Source organism: Xenopus laevis, chromosome 5S (genome assembly GCF_017654675.1).
Source record: "Xenopus laevis strain J_2021 chromosome 5S, Xenopus_laevis_v10.1, whole genome shotgun sequence".
NCBI lineage: Eukaryota > Metazoa > Chordata > Amphibia > Anura > Pipidae > Xenopus > Xenopus laevis.
This window is the reverse complement of record NC_054380.1, coordinates 44,562,465-44,586,021: the sequence shown is the minus strand read 5'-3', so window position 1 is coordinate 44,586,021 and position 23,557 is coordinate 44,562,465. Positions and strand designations below refer to the sequence as shown.

Sequence of the window (23,557 nt, the reverse complement as noted above, 5' to 3'; positions counted from 1 at the left end):
GCCACGGTTAGAGTTAAAATCAGGATCCACAGCACTGTGTTTTGCAATTTCCTATTAATATAAAGGTTATCTTAAAGGAAACTGTAATAAAGCGCGTGTATAAAAACTCAATACAATTTGGAAACTATATGACCGATTTTTTTTCTGCTCCCTACCTTTAGGACTTGATGATTGTTTGCTACAGTATGTTACTAATCTAGAGCGAGAGAAGATAAATGGTGAACAGCTACTAAAATTTACTCATCAGGATCTTCAGGAACTTGGAATTACGCAAATTCAACATCAGGAGGTTGTTCTTGAGGCAGTTGATCTTCTTTGTGCCTTGGTAAGTCTTTGTAAAATATCATTTCATGTGTTTAATAATCCATGCTTGATTGATTTTTGTGGAATTCTACATTGACGTAGTGGGTCTTAAAATTTTGGTAAATTTTTGATCACTTTGTATCACAATTGATCTGTTCTGAGTGCCTTGAATGAAGTTTCATAGAACAATCTCCAAATGGAAAACTGATATGTCCCCCACCCCCTTCTGCTACTTGTATGGTATCATCACATAATCCACTCACCCAGATTAAAAAGGAAGGCTGCCACAGCAGTGGGCACATAAAGTAATGCAGTGAAGTGATTGAGGTAGAATTAATTTTATTGCAATTGCATAACTCCGTGTTGGGGACCATCATGGAATTCATCCACTGTCACGTGTTTCCATTTGGAAGGATAGCCTTGGCCAACTTCCCCTTGCTGGATCATTCATATGCTGATTGTGTGTACATTTAGCCACTGTATGTATTAATTGTATGCATGTTTATTACATAGTAAACTGACAGTTGGTAGTATTTGGACATTTCTTAGTGGTAGCCATCACCCTTCATCAACAACAGTTGACTAAACCTGTAAATGCTGATTGTGAGCTGTAATACGCTAATCTATCTTCCTTTATGATTACTGCCACACACAGCAAGATCTGCTTGTTTGGTGATTAGACAACCCACATAATCGTGTAGGATGTGGAGACCTGTTGTGAGAGGACTGCATCAATGTGTTGATATGGTCCTCACCTGACCGCACTTTATTAATTGAGCTATTTTCGGCTTGTGCTTTGTAGACTTTAAAGTGCTGTCAAGGCATCTAATGAAGTGACCCTACAATTACAGAAAGCAAATTCATACAGCCAGGTTGTATACATAATGCTATGTATGTATATGTACAGGACCTGTTATCCAGAATACTTTAGGACCTGGGCTCTTCCAGAGAAGGGCTCTTTCCAAATATTTGGATCTTCATACTTTAGATTTCCTATAATATAATTTAAACAATAATTAAACCCAATATGATTGTTTTGCCTCCAATAATCATGAATTATGTTTTATTTAGGATTAAGTACAAAGTACTGCTTTATTACTACAGAGGAAAAGGAAATCATTTTTAAAAATTCCTGTAATTCTGAGCTTTCTGTATAGCAGTTTTCTGGAGAACCGGTCCTACACCTGTATTTATAGATATAACTACTAGGATAACACAATGCTATACAATTTTCTAATATAGAACCGTATATACAGGGAGGACGAACACTGTAATAAATAATCAGATATTAAGGGGCCTATTTATTATGCTGAGTAAAACGAGTATTTATTACTCCATGCGAACGCCAGATTTTCCGCCATTATTTTGCACTGCTTCAGACCTTTGTAAGTAATTTAAGGTTGAAGTTGCTCAAAGAAAAAGCTCGTAAAAAAATTATGCAATTTTTACACCTGTTTTTACATAGGGAATCCTGGTGATGTGTGGCAAATGATTCCGCTGTTTTTTACACCACATAATAAACCTTACCCATGCGGAAAGCGACAAAATGAAGGACTTCACTGGCCTGTAGCATTTACAGTCTAAGTATTCAGCTGATTCAGGAATTAAATTTTATTTTGTAGATTCAAATATTTGCAGTGTATACAGTGTAATTTAGAAATAAAAACAACATCATAAAAAGCATGACAGAATCCCTTTAAAGGAACAGTTCAGTGTACAAATAAAAACTGGATAAATAGGCTTTTCTTATTGGGTGGGGGGGTTAGTTCTCCTCTAAGGCCTAGTGTAGATATGAGGTCCTCTAAAGAGATAATATAGGGAGAACAATAGAGGGATGAGTAGAGAAAACTTCGATACCCGTAGGTGGAGATGACAATTTGTTCAACTGAGCGGTTAGAAATCTAGTAAGAAAACCAGGACTAAAAGACCAGTAACATGAACATTTTTTTTACAAAAAAACACCAAGGCAGTTTTAACTTAAATTCTTTCAAAGTCTTTATTAAGAAATTACTTACTGATTCTCTGCTTGCACTCCTCTTCAGAAACGGCAACAGGGCTACCATCCATCGTGCGGCGCTCGATTTTCTCCTCCCTGGCCAGCTCCTATAGAAGGCAGGGAGGAGAAGTCGAGCGCCGCACGATGGATCATCATCCTGATGCTGTTTCTGAAGAGGAGCGCAAGCAGAGAATCAGTAAGTAATTTCTTAATCAAGACTTTGCACATTTAAAGTTAAAACTGCCTTTGTGTTTTTTTTTCCATTAAGTAAAAACTAATTTTTTAAAAAAAGTTTTTTTCATGTTACTAGTCCTTCAGTTAGAATGTAACAACAATAACAGATCATTTGCAACTCTATGTAAAGGTGGCCATACACAGATGTGGCCGCGATATGACGGGATTTTTAGTCCTGTCCGATCGACATCTGGCCAACTTTCGGACAGATATCGATCGGGGAAGCCTGTCTGTGGGCCCCATACACGGCCAATAAGCTGCCGACTCGGTCTGTCGGCAGCTTTTATCAGCCCGTATATGGCCACCTTAAGACTTTCTCAATGGAGTGCACAGGTCAAAAATCAGACTGCATAGCTTCAAGCAGATTATATGTGAGGAGAAAATAATACAAGAAAAGACATTCAGAGAGTTTCTCAGCTTGCAGAAAAAAAGAAAACTGGGCTGTAATTGGACATGATGGGTCCAGTATTGCCTTTTTAACGATGGGTTTGACACAGGCTGGTTTGTTAAACAAAGGAAAAAGTACCCAAAGTTAGGGAGTAAACATTTTCAGCTGCAGGCTGGCAAGAAGTTTGATATGTAACATAAAAAAAATATTATGCAAACGTCATGTCTAATGAAGATATGTTATTATTAACCACAAAAGCACCAAATAGCCAAAAACTGTCACTTGAACTCATAAAACTTTTTCTAATTTTGTTCTACGGCTTCCATAGTACAATTGACAAAAGTAATGAACTAACACTGCCATCTTGTGGGATTAATTCTAAAGCTGTGTGGTTAGCAATACTTGTTTAGTCCTCGAACTTGTGCTCAACTTATATAATTAAATCTTATTTAGCTGATTTTTCCAGTTAACTAATCAATATCCTTTCATTATTATTATGATTTTTTTGTTTTTTAAGTCTAACTTGATGTCAAGATTTTTTTTTTTTATTATAACTTGTATTAAAGGGATTCTGTCATGGGGTAACTTTTTTTTTTTAAATTTTTTTTTCAAATGCATAAGTTAATAGGGCTCCTTAAACAGAATCCTGTATTGCAATCTGTTGTTCAAAAGGGCAGATTTAGTTTTTTAACATTAAATATTTGAATTAGTCATGAGGCAAGCCATTTTCTTACTTCCCCCAGCATTGTAATTTGTGCTATGATTAGCTTCAATCTCTCTTTACTGCTGCACTGCAAATTGGAGTTATGTCAGTCCCCTTCACTCGCACAACAACCTGTCCGCAGGATAGGCAGGTAGAAAGATAAGTTGCCTGATACCCGCTGAAGGATTCAGCTGCCTGAACTGATAGCTAGTGATAAGCGAATCTGTCCCGTTTCGCCAAAAAATTTTGAGAAACTCATTGAAGTCAAAGGGCATCTAAAATTTCTTTACACAAGACCATTTTTTACACGCATGACAATTTTTTCCTCACTCCAAATTCATTAGTCAATAGGAGTTGTTTCTTATGGCGATTTTTTTGTTCGACAATTTTGTGTTGGAGATTTTTTGTCTCTGCAACTTTTTTTGTACAGATGCATTAAAGTCAATGGGTGTTTGTTCTTATGGCGACTATTCTGTTTTGGCGAAATTTTCTGCAGCAAATCCCGGCTAAGTACTGAATTTAGCTTCAAATTTGTGCCTGGCGAATAAATTTGCTCATCACTACTGATATCACCTATTTGCTGCCACCATTGCTCTGCTTTGGGCTAATAAAATATGCTGGTAGTGAAACAATCCTGTATTTTGGCAAGTGGGAGCATTTTTGCACAATTATGAAAGATGTCTGTTTTATATTATATTATATTTTTTTAATATACAATGAGAGACAGAGCGGTGTACTGAAACAATATATATTAAATAAAGTAAAACATAGTGGGAAATTAATCAACAAATACATTACATACAGTGAGTTGCAATGGTTCCTGACACCCATATCCTTCCAGGATGGAGACGGCTTCAGCATTGTATACATCGAAATTAACTCAAAAATGCTAAAAAAATGTTCCCATGCTCTGCATTGCTAAAATGCTCTCCTATTAGTAGATATGAGAATAGCACCCAAACAGAAGAAATAATGCACATCGTGGGGAGGAGGGGGGATCAATGCCAGGAAGTTTAGGGGGGCTTTTGGTATGGGGGAGGGTTTAGTTCTCCTTTAAGCAAATGTTGAGCCATCATAAGGGTTAAACAGAATGTAGACTAGAAGTTTGGAACTGATGATCTTATAACATTTCATTACTTATTTATCATACATTCAATACACAACTATCTATCTATCTATCTATCGTGTATTTATATGGTCATGAAACTCCTCAGTAACTTATAATATCCTTATATTTTACAAGAGGGGGTACTTTATTCATTGTATATATAGTGTGTGTGTATATATATATATATATATATATATATATATATATATATATATATATATATATATATAAATATATAAATAAAATACACACTCACAAAAGGACTTGCCTTTTTTCATTTTATTATTACTTTATTGCAGAATTATGGCCTGGAAATGGACAACATGAAAAATATTGTTCTAAAACTGAGATCAGCATCTACCAATCTTCAGAATTACATCGGCAATCAGAGGAAAAGCACATCTTATGATGGCAGTACATCTCACAAGCCCCACAATGATTTTCTTACCTCTGTTGTAGAACTCATTGGCTCTGCAAAAGCGCTATTAACATGGCTTGAAAGGTAAGACTGAAAGACTGAAATAGTTCATGTTTTAGCATTTGTTGAACTATAATACAGTTTGGGACAAAGACACATTTTCTTTGGTTTACCCCTCTGCTCTTCAATAAAAATTTTAATTTAAATCAAACCACTCAAACTTGGTTAAAGTGCACTTTCCAGACATTCATTTAACGTTATTTCAGTTTTACCATGTAGAAATTACTTTTTATACATAGTCCCCCTCATTTCAGGGCACCATAATGTTTTGGGCAATTGGCTTCAAAGTTGTTTGTGATTACTCGGGTGTGTTGTTTTGCTTCATTTGGGGCAGGGATAAGATAACCTAGGTTTGCTTCTACCATTTGGATTCTGTACTTTAGTTGCCATTTTTCAACATGAGGAGAAAAGCTGTGCAGAAAGTCAAGGAAGTATTGTATTTTGAGGCTGAAAAACAAGAATAAAATCAATAGAGGCACGGTCCAACTTTAGGATTACAAAGATCAAATGGAATATCATTATTCATCAATCTGGATTATCATTAAGAAGTAAAATTGCACTAGTGAACTATGTAATCACAAAAGGACTGGTGGGCAAAGGAAGCTGATGATAGAAGTATTCTCACTATGGTAAAGGAAAAATCTTTAAATGCCTGTCAACAAATCTGAAACACTCTTCAGGAGGCAGGTGTGCCTTAATCACGAGACAACTATCCGCAGAGGACTTCATCAACAGAAATACAGAGGCTACACTGCAAGATGCAAACCACTATTTAGCCACAAAAACACGATGGCTAGATCACAGTTTGAGAAAAAGTACTTAAAGAACCTGCAACATTTTGGAAAAAGGTGTTTAAGACAAGACCAAGATTAAGCTGTATTGGAGCGATGGCAAGAGAAAAGGAGATGAAAAGGAACTGCCCAAGATCCAAAGCATACCAGCTCATCTGTTAAACATGGTGGTGGCAGTGTAATGATGGGCATGTATGGCTGCCACAGATACTGGCACATTTATCTTCATTGATTATGTAACTGCTAATGGCAGTTGCACAATGAATTCTGAGATGTATAGAAACATCTTATCTGCTCAAGTTCAGATAATAGGTCCCATACCGTATTTGCAAGCTTTAGTTTTTTGTTCTCTAAAGTCATATCTGCCTAATCTGGCTTTGGAACTATTTAGGTGCCCCATATTAAGTGATTATGCATTACATAAATACATGCTGAACTAAAAAATGTTCACTGAAATGCATTTTATCATTCATTTGTTAAGACGTTTTACTAGCTGAAACGTGGGTCAAAAATGCGCCAAACCACCCCCATCTCCTCTATGAGAATTACCCAAAAATTCTAGTTAAATCACTTTCAGATGATTCTCTTACAACTTGTCAACTGAAAGTCACCGGACAAGGGCAGACGTTGCTCTTTCAAGTAATTATTATAGAATAACTGTTACAAATGTGCGCTGTTTGCAGTTTCCCTGTCTTGTGAACCATTTACTAAGGTGACATGTTTTATAAAGTATTTGTTCAGAATGCCTGTTGTTTGGTTGCAGAGCTCCATTTACAGAGATTACCGATTTATCTTCAACAAAGAACAAAATTATTCAACTTTGTCTGGATCTAACAACGACCGTTCAGCAGGTCAGTTGCTTTCCTGGTGATGTTTACTCTTACTGCTCATTTGACACTTTGAAGTGTTTTCTAGGTGTGTGTGCTGTTTTTTTTTGTTTTGTTTTTTTCACTCTCCAGTCTTTTCTGGATCCAGGCACATGGGGCTGAACACAACCCATGTGTAGCAATTTGAACATCCCTCTCACTTCACTTATATGTGAAGTGAGAATATATATTATATTAAGTGTTGTGCAATCCTTTACCTGGGGATATTTCTCACTTGGAATGATATTCTAAATATGCAGGTGCTGTCTACAGTTGGTTCTACAGTATTTCTATAAACTCTTAGTTTGTTTAAAGGAACAGTAACAGAAAAAGAAAAACGAGAGTGCTTTAAAGTAATGAAAATATCATGTACTGTTGCCCTGAACTGGTAAAACTGGTGTTTTTGCTTCAGAAACACTACTATAGTTCATATAAACAAGCTGCTGTGTAGCAATGGCGGAAATTGAAAAAAGGCTATATGGCACAGGTTAAATAGTGGATAACTGATAACACCATTATGTTCTACAGAGCTTATCTGATGTGTAATCTGAGCCTTTTCGCCTTTGAATGGCTGCCCCCATAGCTACACAGCAATATATTTATATAAACAATAGTAATGTTTCTGAAGCAAAAACAGCAGTTTTACCAGTGCTGGCAACACTGCATTATATTTTTATTACTTTAAAACACTTTGATTTTTTGATGTTATTGTTCCTTTAACTGGTTAAATGGTAGAAATGGCTAGTTGTAAATAGGATTTGTCTATATTAAAGGGAAACTAAAACCCATTAGCTTTTCTAAGTTTTGGCCTCTTATTGGAGACCCAGCCATCTCCCAATCTACATCATTGCAGCTGTATTGCTGATAACAATGTAGATCTGTGCAGTGGGGACCATGGCCCCCATCTTGTCCTCAACTGTTTCAACTTCTTCATTTGAACTCAATGAACCTTGTGTTCCCGGTACAAATGACTGGGTTCCCAGTCGGGGCAATGTAAGTAAGTAGTAGTAGCTAAAACACCTGCCAAGATGGCTGTGGCTCTGCTGCAGGGTTCTGCAAGGGATTTTCTACTGGGCAGTTATTCAGTTTGAGAGAGGGGTTAAAAATCTTCCACTCCCCCCCCCCTTTCCAATTTGCTAATTCTTATAGGTTACTTAAAAACTACTTTGGAATGAACTGAAGGAAGGGTTGTACCTGTCAAATGTCTGTGTTCCATTAGGATTTTCATTTATAGTTGTCTTTTTTTACTAATAGGAATTCTCTGTTGAAGAAATGGAAAATTATGTACTAACTGTTGTAAGTATAGTTTTTATTGTTTTTATAGAAATATGACAGCAACAAAAGCATCAGGTTCAATAGCGTTTACCTATTGTAAATTATTAAAATGTTTATCCCTGTAAATTAGATAACCTCCACTATGGTTATTTGTGTAGGAATCATTAATTCTATACATTTATTGCTGTGACGAGTGGCCACAAAAAAAGTTCACTCTTAGTCCTGCCTAGGTTGCCACTAGGGATGTAGTGAACTGTTCGCCCGCGAACTAGTTCGCGCGAACTTCGACCGTCCGCGGAATGTTCGCGAACGTTTGGGAACGTTCGCAGTTTGAGTTCGCGTTCGATCGTTCGACCATTCGACCATTCGAATTCCTTCGACCGCTAAAAATCGAACGATTTCCATTCGTTCGAACGATTGTAAGCATTGGATCCAATGAAAAGCATTCGATCGAATGGCTTCGATCGTTCGATTCGAATGAAAATCCTTCGATCGAACGATTAAAATCCTTCGATCGTTCGAATCGAACGATTTTAGCGGTGTTCGAAGTTCGCGAACTGTTCGCGAACGTTCGCATTTTTTGCCGGTGTTCGCGAACGGCGTTCGCGAACACCAAATCGGCAGTTCGCTACATCCCTAGTTGCCACCTGTCCGGATTTGACCAGGACATCCCGGTTTTCGGGAGGGCTGTCTGGGTCAAAACTGCCTGCCTGGTTTTCCTAATTTGGAAAACTGGGCAGTACTCCCTAACATTGACGTAGGGATTGGTCAATCGGCAACCAGCTCCACCCACCGACCCGCCCACACAATGTCACTGTCCTGCCCATAACACCATCACCCCCAGGATATCATTGGCCTACTTGACCCCCCGCCAAGAGCTCATGGCAGGGAGAGGTGGCAACCCTAGTCCTATCCAACTAAATGTTTTCAACAGATGTGTTAAAGGGAAACTGTCATGGGAAAACATTTTTTTTTAAAAAATGCATCAGTTAAAGGACCAGTAACATCAAAAAATGTAATTGTTTTAACGTAATAAAAATATAATGCAGTATTGCCCTGCACTAAAACTGCTGTGTTTGCTTCAGAACAACAGCAGAACAATGGGAAGATAACAGCTCCCTGGTAGATATAAGAACAGCAGTCAATAGTAAAAATCCATGTCCCACTGAGATACATTCAGTTACATTGAGTTGGCCTGCCTGAAAGCAGTTCCATTCTGAAGTGCTGGCTCTTTCTGAATGTACACAACCAGGCAAAATGACCTGAGATGGCTGCCTACACACCAATATTACAACTATACAAATAAAAAAAAAATACATTTGTTGGGTTAGAAATTAAATTTTACATGGGAGAATGAATTATTTGCAGTGTAAACAGTTTAATTTAGATATAAAAACCACACCATAAAAATCATGACAGAATCCCTTTAAATAACCTTCAAAAGCTGGTTATACATGTCTAGATTTGATCCTACAATTTGGCTTATATTGGCCATATTTGCATTTACAGCCTTTGTGGGCATTTTTGAAAACTTGGGATAATAGATCACAATCCTGTTTTCTTTCATTTGCCTTACAATGTAGAAAGAGCTTATTAACTAAATATTTAGAAGTTTTTTATTTTATTTTTTTAACTTCGTAGTGATATTGTATAAAATTCATTATTTTGTAAGCACGATCCAACAGGCTGTGCTTCTAGGCTTTTTAACAGCATTTGACTCTGTATGAAATTGTGTAAGAAGGAGGTGGATGTGTATAAATAACAAATAAATGTTTTTTGCTTTTCTCATAGTCCAAAGAACTAAATGGTATATGTGACAAGACAATCAGATTGGCTTCAGACCCACTTCCAAATCATTGTGCCTGTTTGGAGGAAGTGCATGTAACAAATATTAAACCCGGTGAAGGCCTGGTAAGCAATCTATGTGTTACCTGTGATGCTCTAATAATATAATTCTTCATAATACTAAATAAAATCTACTCTCTGAAAATCTGTGTGTGTATGAAGACTTTAAAGGGCATGTAAAGGCAAAAAAAAATAAAATCCAATTTTTACATTCTTTAATGAAAAAGAAACATATCTCCAATATACTTTAATTAAAAAATGTGTACCGTTTTTATTAGGGATGCACCGAATCCACAATTTTGGATTCGGCCGAACCCCCGAGTCCTTATATATGCATATGCAAATTAGGAGTGGGAAGGGGAAAACATTTTTCCTCCCTGCCCCTAATTTACATATGCAAATTAGGATTCGATTCGGCCGAATCCTGCTGAAAAAGCCAGAATCGGATCCTGGATTCGGTGCATCCCTAGTTTTTATAAGACACCTGACTGTATGCATTGAAATTCTCCCTTCATTTACTGCTGTGGATAGGAATTGTCAGATGGTCCCTAACTGCTGAATAGGGAAACAATCTTACTTATGAACAGCAGGGGGAGCCCCGCCTTACTTCCCAGCCATGCAGAACTCAAGCAGCTTTGTTTATGATGATCCCTAAGCAGCTCAGACCACACATGTGCACAGTCTTAGTCTTGCAAAGATGTTTAACAAAGTTACAAGATGGTGACCCCCTGTAGCCAACTTTGAAAGCATAAATTATTTGTTTGATTAGGCTTGTGGTGCAGTAAGTTCATGTTTATATTTAGTATACAAAATACAGCATTTCTAGCCTTATTCTATTTTAGACTTTACATGCCCTTTAACTTCAGCAGCAATGTTTGCCTGTTCCAGTTAGTGTGAATTTTGGCATGTTTTATCTTTTCAAACTATATTTTTTTGTAAGATTTACACGGACACTCTCTTCAATGTACCTTAATTGTACTATTAAGTAGATGCAATTACTGAGTCTTGTGCTGGGATGTTTGTTAGTCACCACTCCTGTGGTGCTAATCTGTAACCACAGTACTTGCAGACAGAGGCAAGTAGCTTTAGTAGAGTGCATGACTAAGAGGCCTATTTATTAAACCTCAAATTTTTCTGGTCACGTTTTTAAAGGGGAAAAACTTTACTTTCTACAGGAATAAAACCTTTACATTTTTTGAGATTTATTATGCGCTGATAAATTTGAATCTGAAAATATTCCAGCTAAAACCTGTCAAAATCAGTCAATGGCAGATGGTCCCTTTACCAACTGAAAAAGGTTTTTTACCTTCAGGGTTCTCTATAGTTTTGGGCTGTTTGCGCTGGTTTTCGTTCAATAATTGGATAGATTTGAGTTTTTAGAGAGACAATTAAAAAAAGTCACATGATTCAAATTAATTTTTGTCGCATGATTTTTTTAGAGAAGTTTTATTGGTAAATTAAGGGGATTCAGGTTTGGGTGTTTGGTTCAATATTTTTTTTTTAATAAAGTGAGAAAAAGTCGAGTTTTAGCAAATAAACCCCTAAAAGTTGCTGGGGATAAAGAACACTGATGTAGATTTTATACTATACTGCAGGGGTCCCCAACCTTTTTTGACCCGGGGGTCGGCGTCCAATTCGGCGCACCCCGAGGCTAGGCGGCCCAGTTCAAGACTGTCCGCGGCCTGGTGGTTGGGGACCCCTGCTATACTGTATGTGTAGTGTTACAGGGTTAAAGTGATAACCTCAAGTATTGTGCAACTGTCTACAATACTGCTGAACTAATTAGCACTCATTCCTGCAGTATTACTTACATGCACAGATATGATTGGCGTTCTTCCCAACTGTCCCATTTTTCACGGGACAGCCCGATTTTGACAGCTCAACACACAGTCCCAGGTTTGTTACTGAAAAGTCCTGACTTTCTCTTTGATCTACTGCACTGAACAGCCAGAAAAAGATACAAAGTTTCTAACTTAATTGGCTTTTCGCAGAGAGCCCAGAATAGATACTTATGATACTTTTGAAACAGTTTAAGATAAGCAGGTCTCTTGGGGAAACTGTGAAGCAGCTTAAAGGAGAATAGAACCTGTGGGGAAAAAAAACCCGTACCCCCTCCCTCCAGGCTAACTACCCCCCAGGGAGATGCTCCATACTTACACCTCGCGGCAGATTCTTCCAGTGAAGTTCCGCTCGTCCATCTTCTGCGTCCTTTGTAAGCTGACTAGGAGATCAGTATTTCTGTGCATGCGCAGTTGGAGCAGTTTGCCGGCTTGCGACAACTGTGCATGCGCGGAATTACACGGAAATTGCCGATCTTTGCGGCGAGGGGTAAGTATGGAGTATGGGGCATTTCCCCGGGGGGGGGGGTAGTTAGCCTGGGGGAGGAGGGGGGGGTCTACCTGGGGTAGGGGGGGTACAAGTTTTTTCCCCCACAGGTTGAATTCTCCTTCATTAGCAAAACTGTAATACATAAAAAACACAGAAATGTGTTCAAACTTTCATAACCTGACAAATTTTGTAAAATGGACAAGGTAATTAGGGGTGTGTGGCCACAAAACGGGCGTGGTCAAAAATTTGCCGCACAGCAAATCTTTTTGTCCCTCTTTCTATTTCCAAAATGTTGGGCAGTTTGGCAATGAGTTTACTGCCAGACTGTCTGCATATTTTGTGGGATTTTTTTTGTTGGACAGTCTCCTTTCATGTCAAGTGAATGCGCCACTGGCAAGTCAGGAAGTAGCAGAATGGTTTTTTTTTTCATGCTGAAGTAGTGATAAACTGATAGCATGCATATACTAATGGTCATATTTTTCCCATACCTCACCTTAGGGAATGTATATCAAATCCACGTACAATGGGTTGCATGTCATTACAGGAACTACTGAGAATGTAAGTAAAAAATTATATTATTTTGATAACGATTTTTAATTACCCTTACAAAACTGTGTTTTTATTATTTGTGCGATAATTGTCTATAATATACTGTATATAAAAGTAATGTAGATACAGAGACTGTATATTTTTAGAAAATTAATTTTGTTGCGCTGCACAATATGTTGATGCTCCAAAAATACTTGATAATAATATTTTTCCTTCTTTTGTCCCCTCCAATTTTTTCCAGTTTTTATGGGCTATGACGCATGCAGTGTTTTGATCACTGCTGCTGCTAAATTATTAATTATTGTTAATTGAAATAAATCCTTCAATAAGTATTGATACAAATCAATTTTGGTTGCAAAAATAATCCTACTGACTTTAAATGGAGATCTAATTTACAGAAAGATCCTTGTACAAAAAAAACTATTTGGGCGCTGAGCCATCAGTTTAGACACGTTGTTTGTTCACTTGTGTGTTGTCATGCCTGTCTGTGCGCATACAGCAAGGGGTAAATGGAAGCATATCGGCCTTTTCTAGGCTGGCGGAAAAAACGCAATGTGTCCCACTTGCATAGTTTTTAGCCGAACGACTGATAAAACGCTCCATGTTGCCCCTCTATTCACCTGAATGTTAATTGCATGGACCCACACAATGGACTTTCAGATCAGGCAATTCTCACTTGAAAACACTTATAGACAAAACCTTAATGAACACTTTTAAATCATAAAGAATGTTATAAGTAAGATAACATACCATTCAGTCTAAGGTCCCTATCTCATTCATACATATTATGGTTAATTGTCAGAATATAATGTTATATGAAGACATTAGCCATAGGACCACTTTTTGAATTGTATTTTTTTTCCATTGTAACCAGCTGAAATTGAGCTGTTGGGACCTCATGGGATTATTTGGTTATGATTTTGGGGGAGAAGTTGTTAGATGAGAAGTAAGGAACCCTTACTTGCATGGTTGTCCAGAGTAGGATTTCTCCAAGCGTTTCTATTAAAGTTGCAGTATTTCGTGAGACGGAGTGTAATAAGCTAAATAGCTTTCACCATTAAGCACATATTACCAGACCTCCACTGGTACAAGGTTTTATTTCTTAACTGGCATGATACATCAGTGGAAAAAAGTGATCTATTGTCTTCCGAAAATGCATAATTTTTTGTTTCTGCCTTGGAATCTGCCCTGTGTGTGCGAACAGACGCGGGGTGGAAGGCTGCAGATTGTTGTGATATGCCAATGGAGAAAAAGCACCATGTGCCAGTAGCCAGAGGATTTGTTAGAACATACTATGGCAGACATGGACATGGCTTTAAAAGCCAATACCACTGATTAGATGGGATGTACAGACACTTTGATATTTTATATATAATATTATGAATATACCCTGTACTTGTATAGGAGACTAGGTGTGTTTTCCTGAGCATGTTACCTAAACTATGTTTCTTTTTGTGCATTCAATGTATATGACCATTTTACTTTAAAGCTTTAAATAATTTTCCTAATGACAGGGCAGTTTTAATTATTACCTTCCATCTCACTAGTCAGCAGCAGATCGCTCTGGGAAGATTCATGCTGGGGATGAGGTGATTCAAGTTAATCATCGTACAGTGGTAAGTATCTGGATTTCAATCACAACCGTTAGTAGGATTTTTAAATAGTATCAGAAATGTTTTTAAAGTTTTGATTTTAGTGTAGTGTATAGGGTTAAGGCACACAATGAGTACCAGAATATGTTAAGATAAAAAAAGGTCCGGGGCAAGATGGTATTCTGCTTAGCTCTGTGATTGCCAAACCTCTTTACTTAATTTTTCAGGTTTCATTGAGGTCTGGCATAGTGCAGAGAGACTGGCAAATTGCTAATGTGGTGCCTCTATTCAAAAAGGGATCCCGTTCTCAGCCTCAAAACTATAGGCCAGTTAGTCTGACGTCAGTGGTAGGAAAGCTTTTCGAAGGGTTAATAAAGAATAAGATACTGGATTTCATAGCAAATCATAATACTATGAGTTTGTGCCAGCATGGTTTTATGCGTAATAGATCTTGTCAGACTAACTTAATTTCTTTTTATGAGAAGGTAAGTAGAGACCTTGATTCTGGGATGGCAGTGGATGTGATTTACTTAGACTTTGCTAAAGCATTTGATACAGTGCCACACAGAAGGTTACTGGTTAAATTAAGGAATGTTGGCTTGGAACATAGTATTTGTACCTGGATAGGGAACTGACTAAAAGATAGACTACAAAGTGGTGGTAAATGGAACATTTTCTAATTGGACCAGTGTTGTTAGTGGAGTACCTCAGGGCTCTGTACTTGGTCCTTTGCTTTTCAACTTGTTTATTATTAATGACCTGGAGGTGGGCATTGGAAGTACCGTTTCTATTTTTGCAGATGATACTAAATTGTGCAGAACTATAGGTTCCATGTAGGATGCTGCTACTTTGCAGAGTGATTTGTCTAAGTTGGGAAACTGGGCAGCAAACTAGAAAATGAGGTTCAATGTTGATAAATGCAAGGTTATGCACTTTGGCAAAAATAATATAAATGCAAGTTATATACTGAACGGCAGTGTGTTGGGAGTTTCCTTAAATGAGAAGGATCTTGGGGTTTTTGTAGATAACAAGTTGTCTAATTCTGGGCAGTGTCATTCTGTGGCTACTAAAGCAAATAACATTCTGTCTTGCATAAAAAAGGGCATTAACTCAAGGGATGAAAACATAATTATGCCTCTTTATAAGTCCCTGGCAAGGCCTCATCTGGAGTATGCAGTGCAGTTTTGGACTCCAGTCCTTAAGAGGGATATAAATGAGCTGGAGAGAGTGCAGAGACTAAGTGCAACTAAACTGGTTAGAGGGATGGAAGACTTAAAGTATGAGGATTGGGGTTGGGGTTGTTTTTTCTGGGAAAAAAAAGACTCTTGCGAGGGGACATGATTACACTTTACAAGTACATGAGAGGACATTATAGACAAATAGCAGGGGGTCTTTTTACCCATAAAGTCAGGACAGTGAGGTTGTGGAATACACTGCCGGGTGAGGTTGTGATGCTGATTCAGTTAATGCCTTTAAGAATGGCTTGGATAATTTGTTGGACAGACATAATATCAAAGGCTATTGTGATACTAAACTCTATAGTTAGTATAGGTATGGGTATATAGAATTTATGTGAAAGTAGGGAGGGGTGTGTGTATGGATGCTGGGTTTTCATTTGGAGGGGGTTGAACTTGATAGACTTTGTCTTTTTTCAACCTGATTTGACCTGTTACTATGAGTAGAGTTTTTTTTACTTTTTTAGTAAACAAATATTGCATTTTTATGAAAAAAGGTTGCTTCATACAGAACATTTACACAATGTTGTACTAAATACTACTTAAGGTCTACTTAAGACAGTACACCTACTAGCTGCAAGTTTGAGTAATGGTTGCTATTAAATATGCTTGATGTCAATGTTAATAGGAAGCAAAGTTAAAAATATAGGGTCGGTATTTTTTTCCAGCAAAGGTGACATCCCCTGCAATAGCAGTTGCCTACACTGCATCTTTTAAACTTGTGTACAAGATGTGAGTAAGGATATTCCCTTGAAGTTTTGTTATTGTGAAGTAATGTTAGTTTTGTATAAAGGACCATTTGAAAAGCTTTTAAAGTTTTAATGTGGTGTTATCATAACACATTGGATTTTAGGTGTTGTTGCAAAAAAAGCATTGTAACACTATTTCTGGTCATATGATATCATACAATAATACTAACTGGTATTGATGGCTGGGAAGTGCAGCCATCAAATTCTCTGGTGTAAATTTGTGCTACCTTTGTGGTGTATTCATTATTGGATTTCAGAACCAAAGCATTGACTGGAATTTTCCTTATTACGTAAAGGTTTTTTTTTTGAAAACTGCTGCTGATGCTGAAATAGCAGGTCCACTAACCAATAGGAGGTGTTGTAAGACAAGGAAATGTGCCCTTTAGATGTAAAATAACATATTTTTTGCTTATTTCTTGGAGGCCGAGAATGATCTCAATTAGAGTGTGGCTTGAGGGAAACTTTTTTTTTTGTTATTCTAGAAAATATGTTCTAGCAATATTGCCACTTATCTGTAAGCTTATCATAAGCTATTGAGGGCCTGGACCTAGAAGAGGCCTTGAAACAAAAAGTTTGAAAATCATTGCATTAGATATATTTACAGGGAAAATAAAAATTAAGCTATAGTTGCCTATTATAAAAGATATTTGATTTCTGTTTTCTTTTTAATCTAGTAATTCGGACAGTTTTGGAAATGCAGGCATAGGGTGTAGCTGTTTAAATGCCTGACCCAAAATATTGACTAAGGCTGTTCAAAATGATTACACAACATCTCTTAGATCTATGTGATCATTATAATCTACATGGCTGTCCAGTTGCTCAGATCCATGCCTCCAAGACATTTTAAAGCCTCAACCAACCAATAGCTTTCATGTAAAAAATCATTTTTGTTATCTGTTTTTTGAGTTGGAGAAGATCTAATGAGGTTTTTTGTAACTTTTCAAGGTTGGCTGGCAATTAAAGAATCTTGTAGCCAGACTGAGGGATAATTCTGGTGGAGTCACGCTTCTTCTGAAAAAGAGACCCACCAGCAGTCTGAGTTTTACTCCTGCGCCTTTAAAAAACCTGAGATGGAGGCCTCAGCTTGTACAGGTAAAATTATTTTGGTTAACTATTTAGTATATTTATTTTAAAGCAAATGCACAGAAAACACCTTTGCTACCTAGGTACACAGTACATAGTATTTAAGGCTAAAAAACTGTTTAAAAAAAACACTACCCAATATAATAAAAAAAAACCTCCTTTTATTTATATTATATTAAAAACTAAAGCTTAAGTAAAGAAGTGGGCTAGAAATATTGTACATTATGTTTTTGGCTTCTGTACCAGCCCCTTCAGCAGGGAAGAACTGTGTCTCCAAAGATACCCCAGTATCTCCCCATCTTCTTTTCTGCTGATTCACTGCACATGCTCTGTGCTGCTGTCACTTACTGAGATTAGGCACTGATTTACAATATACAGTACACATAGAATATAGATGTCACAATATAAGGCTGATTAGTAATTAATACAGATAATTACTACTTGGCAGCATGGAAACTAGCATCAGAATTAAATTAAATCAGCCCTGTAGCATCATCTTAAATTACATGCAAACTTGTGACGACCCCCTAAGCTTAGCTTCTCAACAGCTGCTCAGAGCCCACTGAGCATGTGAGTGTCGCAGACACTTTCCAAGATGGTGACCCCCTGTGACAAGTTTGGAGTCCTGGATCATTGCTGCTATTGAGAAGCTGAAACTGTAGGCTGGTGCAAAAAGTTAAATATATAAAATATGGCATATTTAGCTATATTTATTTTTAGGTTTTAGTTCTCCTTTAAAATTAAGCACTTACCCTATTTTGGGTTCAGAATCCCCTTCACAATGGGACCCCCTCTGAAGGTTTGGGTAAGGGCAAATTCTAACAATATAAAGGAAGCATTTTTAAAGCATTATATTGGTTAATATTCTTCTTTTGCAAAGTCCTACCCTTTAACACTAGCCCAATATACATTGCGCCTACAAGCCAAGTCTGCTGATGCTAGTGCGTGTGTGTGCTTTTATGTATTTTGTTTCTTGAAATATTGCTCTAGTTTATGCCTGTTACTAATAAAGATAATTCTTTTTAGACAAGTCACTCACCAACAGGTTTGCAGTCTCCAGAAAGCACTTCAGATTCTTCTTTAAAAAAAGAAAAGCCAGCAATACTTGATCTTTACATACCACCACCACCAAGTGTCCCTTATTTCCCACGGTATGTAATTATTCATTTTTGTTTTAGGTTTTTACCATAGAGGTAGCTATAGTAACTATAAATGGGTACGTAAAAATCTGCCCTAAAATCCGCATGAATTTTTTTTATTGCTACATATGCATGGAAATACCTCAAAAATAGGACACAAGTATTAATTTATAATATAATTCTTTATCACTAGTGGTGAGAACTAAACAGCATAAAATGTTCTAACTTGAGTGTCACAGCCCTAAAAGTTATTTTTTTGGGGTATTTGTAACTTTCCTTTATAGCAAACGAGAGAAGCCTTCTGATATGCACGGTTCCATAATTCAGATCTTTCTGGATAACAGGTTGCTGGATAAGTGTAACAGCCTCAATTGAAGGGCAATGACACATGCCTATTTCAGCAGTTTTCACCTCCCCACTGACTTGCATGTAAACCACCTACTATTGCATATATCAGTGTTTGTTAGGTGATAGGTCTGTTTCCTCTGTTAGGTCTGTTTCCTCTGTTCCCTTTAACTATCGTCTGCAGGGGGGCCTAGGAGGTATAGGGGGCCAAAATAAAGAGCAATAAACATATATTAGTAAAACAGGAAAACCTCTGGATATGATGGGGACCCTAAAGCTAATTTGCTGTGGGGCCCAGTAAATTTTAGTTACACCACTGGTTGGTGACACTACAGTTAAAAAAAAATGCTGTATTTTTAAATATATCTTTTAGGTAAGAAATTCATGTGGCAATTTTTTTTTATCTTTACAGTTCTGAGGTTGGCAGCAGTGGAAGCAATAGAAGTGTGCATCCTATTCCTGGGTCAGAAGGTTCTGAGTCCCCAAATTCTTTTTTGGATCATGAAAGCCGCAGGAGATGGTTTACTATTGGCAACTCTGACCAGCTATTCTCGTGTCCATTGGAAGTGAAGGTGCAACCTGCAAAACTTAGAGACAAAACACCTTCATATGGTGCGTTCTAATCTTGAACTTTAAACTTCACTTAACTCAGGTGCGATTCCACCCCGGGGCAGACTTTTCTCCATAATCATTATTAGGAGAAATTAACGTAACACAACTATTCCTGGTGCTCTAAAATTAGCATAATTGCTTGTTTACCCTATTTTTAACGGGCTTCTGCGGTGATTGACATTGGTGGGAACCCTAGAGCTACAGCCTGGTTCAGAGTTGTGCTGCGTTGATTGACACATACCGCTGTGGGAACTTTAAAACTACCACCTGGTTCAAAGGTGGCAGAAGGTCCAGAATTCCCCTGCTAATAGGCACAACTTCACTCAATTCAAGACAGGGGGCAGGAAAGACTGAGCGCAACGAGTGCCTTTTGTTGCAGCTACCTTTTAATGAATGGGATATTTTTGCACAACTGACTGTGGGCTGGGCTGGATTTTCCTCAGCGGCTCCCTGAGGCCACTCGGTCCTAGAGCCCCCCATCTTCCTTGGTGCGCACTAGTGATCCCGACCTGTACCCGCGTCCACCCAAACCCGACTTCCGGGTTCCTTTTATAGACCCGCGCCGCCCCGCCAATGACGTCCCAAAAGGGGTGGGGCGCGCAGGTGCGAGTCTATAAAAGTTCAAGCAGGAAGCCCGCATTTGTAAGATCATAGGCGGGGAGAGCAGTCAGAAGAGCTCAACCCGCACCCGCCCATGACCCGGAATGGGGGGTGCGAGGTTGGCCTGAACCCGCTCGACCCACGGATCTCGCATGCCCCTGCAAGCACACACGTACTTATACGCAAGAAATGTGGGTCCCCACTGCACTTTAATACGCGGCTGGGCAGCATACCGCCCTAGGCCCGGGCCTTTGTTGTTTTCCTTTGCAAAGAGACTTGCCTAGGTCAGCAATCATTAGGATAAAAATAGTGTTCATTAATCCATATTAAAAAGTATCAAAAAGTCCCCACATGGCTTAATGCGTTTCATGCTTACCTAGCACTTAGTCATAGGCAATTTCCTATGCCTATGTAGTCCTGCACACCAGTTACATTATATTGTCCTTTCTTTTTTTTTGGTGTTACCGAGTACATTTACATTCATCCTGTCCTAATGCTTCCGGTTTTCCTGCTTTTTTTCTTACTTATGTAAAGGCAAAGAAGGAATTGCTTTAACATTCTTGATTTTCTTCCTGTATAAAGGTAAACCACGTCCATTGTCAATGCCTGCTGAACCGAGCTGGATGGTACCACCTGAAACATACTCAAGGCACAGACTCACGGGAAAAAAAGGCAAGATAACAGATTAATTTAAACTTACTGATTATGCCAATAGACGGACCATTGATATGTTATTTCAATCACTCATGCAGACATATATGTAAGGGTAAATATTTCTATGACCTAAGGTGGGCATTGAGCAAGGGTTGGAGTTCAAGGGAGCTTATGCTGAAGTCCAACAAATGCAGCTTCAAACCCTAGTTTTGAAGATCTCTGTTTTCCATAACTTTATGGCACATATAAACAAGGAGACTAAAATACCGATCAGGGTGATAGGACCTACCTGACTTGTTATGGTAAAAAAAATCCGTAGCTTAACATAGCTACAGGAATGCTCATTGATTTTTCATGCAGACAACTTCTGGATTGTCTGTGTTTGTAGTTTCATGTTTTTCACCACAAGGAAAGATCCTACACAGAAACCTATAGTTTACTTTTAGCACAGACACACCAAAAGTAAAGAAAGTAAGTATTGATTGACATCAGTTTCACTTTTGAAAACTGGAAAGAAGAAGAAAGTCTTATTTGCAGAAGAATCTAAATTTGTAGTTTGCAGTTAGAGAGCTTGTGTGACTACATAAAGCAACACTGAAACAAGAAATATTGAGATGGGGAGTTGCCTGTTTTTGGGGGTAGTGCCTTGCACAGCATCAGCTAAACCAAACAGAAGTAAACATTTTGTGCAGAGACATGCCATTTACCTGGGTTAAAAATTTGTGATAGAGGATTCAGGACAGTGATCCTGAAGAGCATCAAAGTTGTATTGGGCCTATTTGAAATCCAAGGAGGAGCAAGTGCTGACTTTTATGGCTTCAGAGGGGAGAAAATAGTGTAAATCAGTAGGGTGTGCCAAATAAAAGCCACCCCCCCAGTGATTGTAATCACATAGCTGGTACCCGAAGCCAGAAAACTGTTACTCCTGGGTTCTTTTCAGCAAGCACCTAATAAAAAGCCTTTTCCAGCATCCACTTTCTTCACATGGATAAGCATGCCCAGTAGAGTGAAAAGCTGAACTTTAACACTCTTCACTCTTCTGCACATGCATTAGAAGAAGGGAAAGAAGAGAATCTCTGCATGGGGCTCATTAAGATGAACCCCGGACCCTGTGCACTTTTTTTCTAACAGGAACACTGGCTCAGGATAAGTGATTACAATCACTGGAAAGAGGGGAGTGCCTTACATTTGGCACCTTGTGCGATGTTACACTTTCCTTCCCCTTTTAAGCTGGCCATAGACGCAAAGATCTGATCGTACGAATCAAGGATCGGACAGGTTAAAAGATTTCTGTCGGCTGCCGATAATATCTCTGCATGTATTGCCGACCGTACGATTTTCAGAGGGAGACTGTCACTAGTTTTGTCAGACATAATTTTCGTACGATTGCTGTCAGGGGCAGAACATTGGCTGTTCTGTTCTGTTTCTACTTTATTTGATCGGAATGGTTAGTGGCAGGTTGGGAGATTTTTGTGTCTATGGCCAGCACCATAATTTGACTGGAGGGTGTATGAGAATGGACAGTTGTTGCTCCCATACTTCACCTACAATGATGTCTGCAGTTATAGAATATGCCCATTGCTGCCTGTGCACTTTTCAGTGTTTATCTGTAAGCTTCAATCAAAGTAGCTGTGACATTAAATTATTTTATATAATATATAATTATTTTATATAAAGTTCTAGAATCTAGATCCAGCGTATTGGCCCCCATGTTTTGAAATGTAATGTAAATGTACAATAATAGGATATTTCTAACAATGAATTGACACTTTTTTTATTTTTTTTCAAAGGTGAAGGGGTTCTTTCCAGGTATTTCAGTAATGAACAAATAGCACCTATCAGTGAAGAAAATATTTATTCTTGTAGCAACTTAACAAAGCCAGCCAGCAGAAGGCTGGTAAGAGGAGCAGACTATGTACGAGCTAGCCCGAGCCTTTTAAACGTGGACTTGCACAATAGTTCCACAATGCCTTACCAGGAAGATGTTGAAAAAAAGCACAATGCTTCTTCGTCTTCAAGGAATTCCTCCACAGAGCCATCATTTCTGGTCAGCTGGTTTACAAAACTAAAACGGTTGCCTCGCTAAATATATTCCGACTGTGACACCACTCCGTGCCTTTATACCCTAAATTACAGTATTAGGTGCAAACCCGGTCCATGTGGATTCATGCTACATACTATTTATTTCATGTGGCACCTACTGGTCAACACTTGCACAAACTACAAGTTGAAGAAGCCATGTCTGAAATAAGCCAGGCCTGTACAATTTTTCTACTTTGTTTTTTCTAAACTATAGTCCGTGGGACTGACTCTGCATATCAAATATAGAATACTCGGTCCCCCTAACATCTGCATACAATTTCAATTAACCACAAGAAGCAAATGCACTCAGTATTACAGAAAATAAATGATGGAATGTTCTGACCAGATGCATCAAGCAAAGATCAAGGAACTAATGCAAATTTGTAAAAATTCAGGTCATTGTCGTATAAAAACAGTCTACAGGTATAGGACCTGTTATCCAGAAGGCTCGGGACCTGGGGTCTTCCGGATAACGGACCGTAATTTGGAACTTTATGCCTTAAGTCTACTTAAAAAAATTATATACACATTAAATAAACCCAATAGGCTAGTTTTGCTTCCAATAAGGATTAATTATATATATATATATATATATATATATA

General features: G+C 38.1%; 1 protein-coding gene across 4 annotated transcripts in view; it reads left to right on the top strand.

The window, feature by feature from the left end:
• The window catches only part of cnksr3.S (CNKSR family member 3 S homeolog), a 42,759-nt gene extending 19,423 nt beyond the window's left edge, over positions 1–23,336 (top strand). For 3 of the 4 annotated variants that reach the window (XM_018265275.2, XM_041564487.1, XM_018265276.2), the window contains exons 2-13: positions 162–325; positions 5,032–5,234; positions 6,765–6,852; positions 8,122–8,163; positions 9,934–10,053; positions 12,814–12,873; positions 14,412–14,480; positions 17,386–17,532; positions 18,550–18,674; positions 19,420–19,619; positions 20,802–20,891; positions 22,664–23,336. In XM_018265275.2, coding sequence (XP_018120764.1) covers positions 162–325; positions 5,032–5,234; positions 6,765–6,852; positions 8,122–8,163; positions 9,934–10,053; positions 12,814–12,873; positions 14,412–14,480; positions 17,386–17,532; positions 18,550–18,674; positions 19,420–19,619; positions 20,802–20,891; positions 22,664–22,959 — 1,604 coding nt within the window. In that variant the 3' untranslated portion in view covers positions 22,960–23,336. Of the gene's footprint in view, positions 1–161; positions 326–1,708; positions 1,888–5,031; positions 5,235–6,764; positions 6,853–8,121; positions 8,164–9,933; positions 10,054–12,813; positions 12,874–14,411; positions 14,481–17,385; positions 17,533–18,549; positions 18,675–19,419; positions 19,620–20,801; positions 20,892–22,663 lie in introns of those variants that run through there. The other variant, XM_041564488.1, reaches the window with a different exon arrangement.
• The last annotated feature ends 221 nt before the right edge of the window (positions 23,337–23,557 follow it).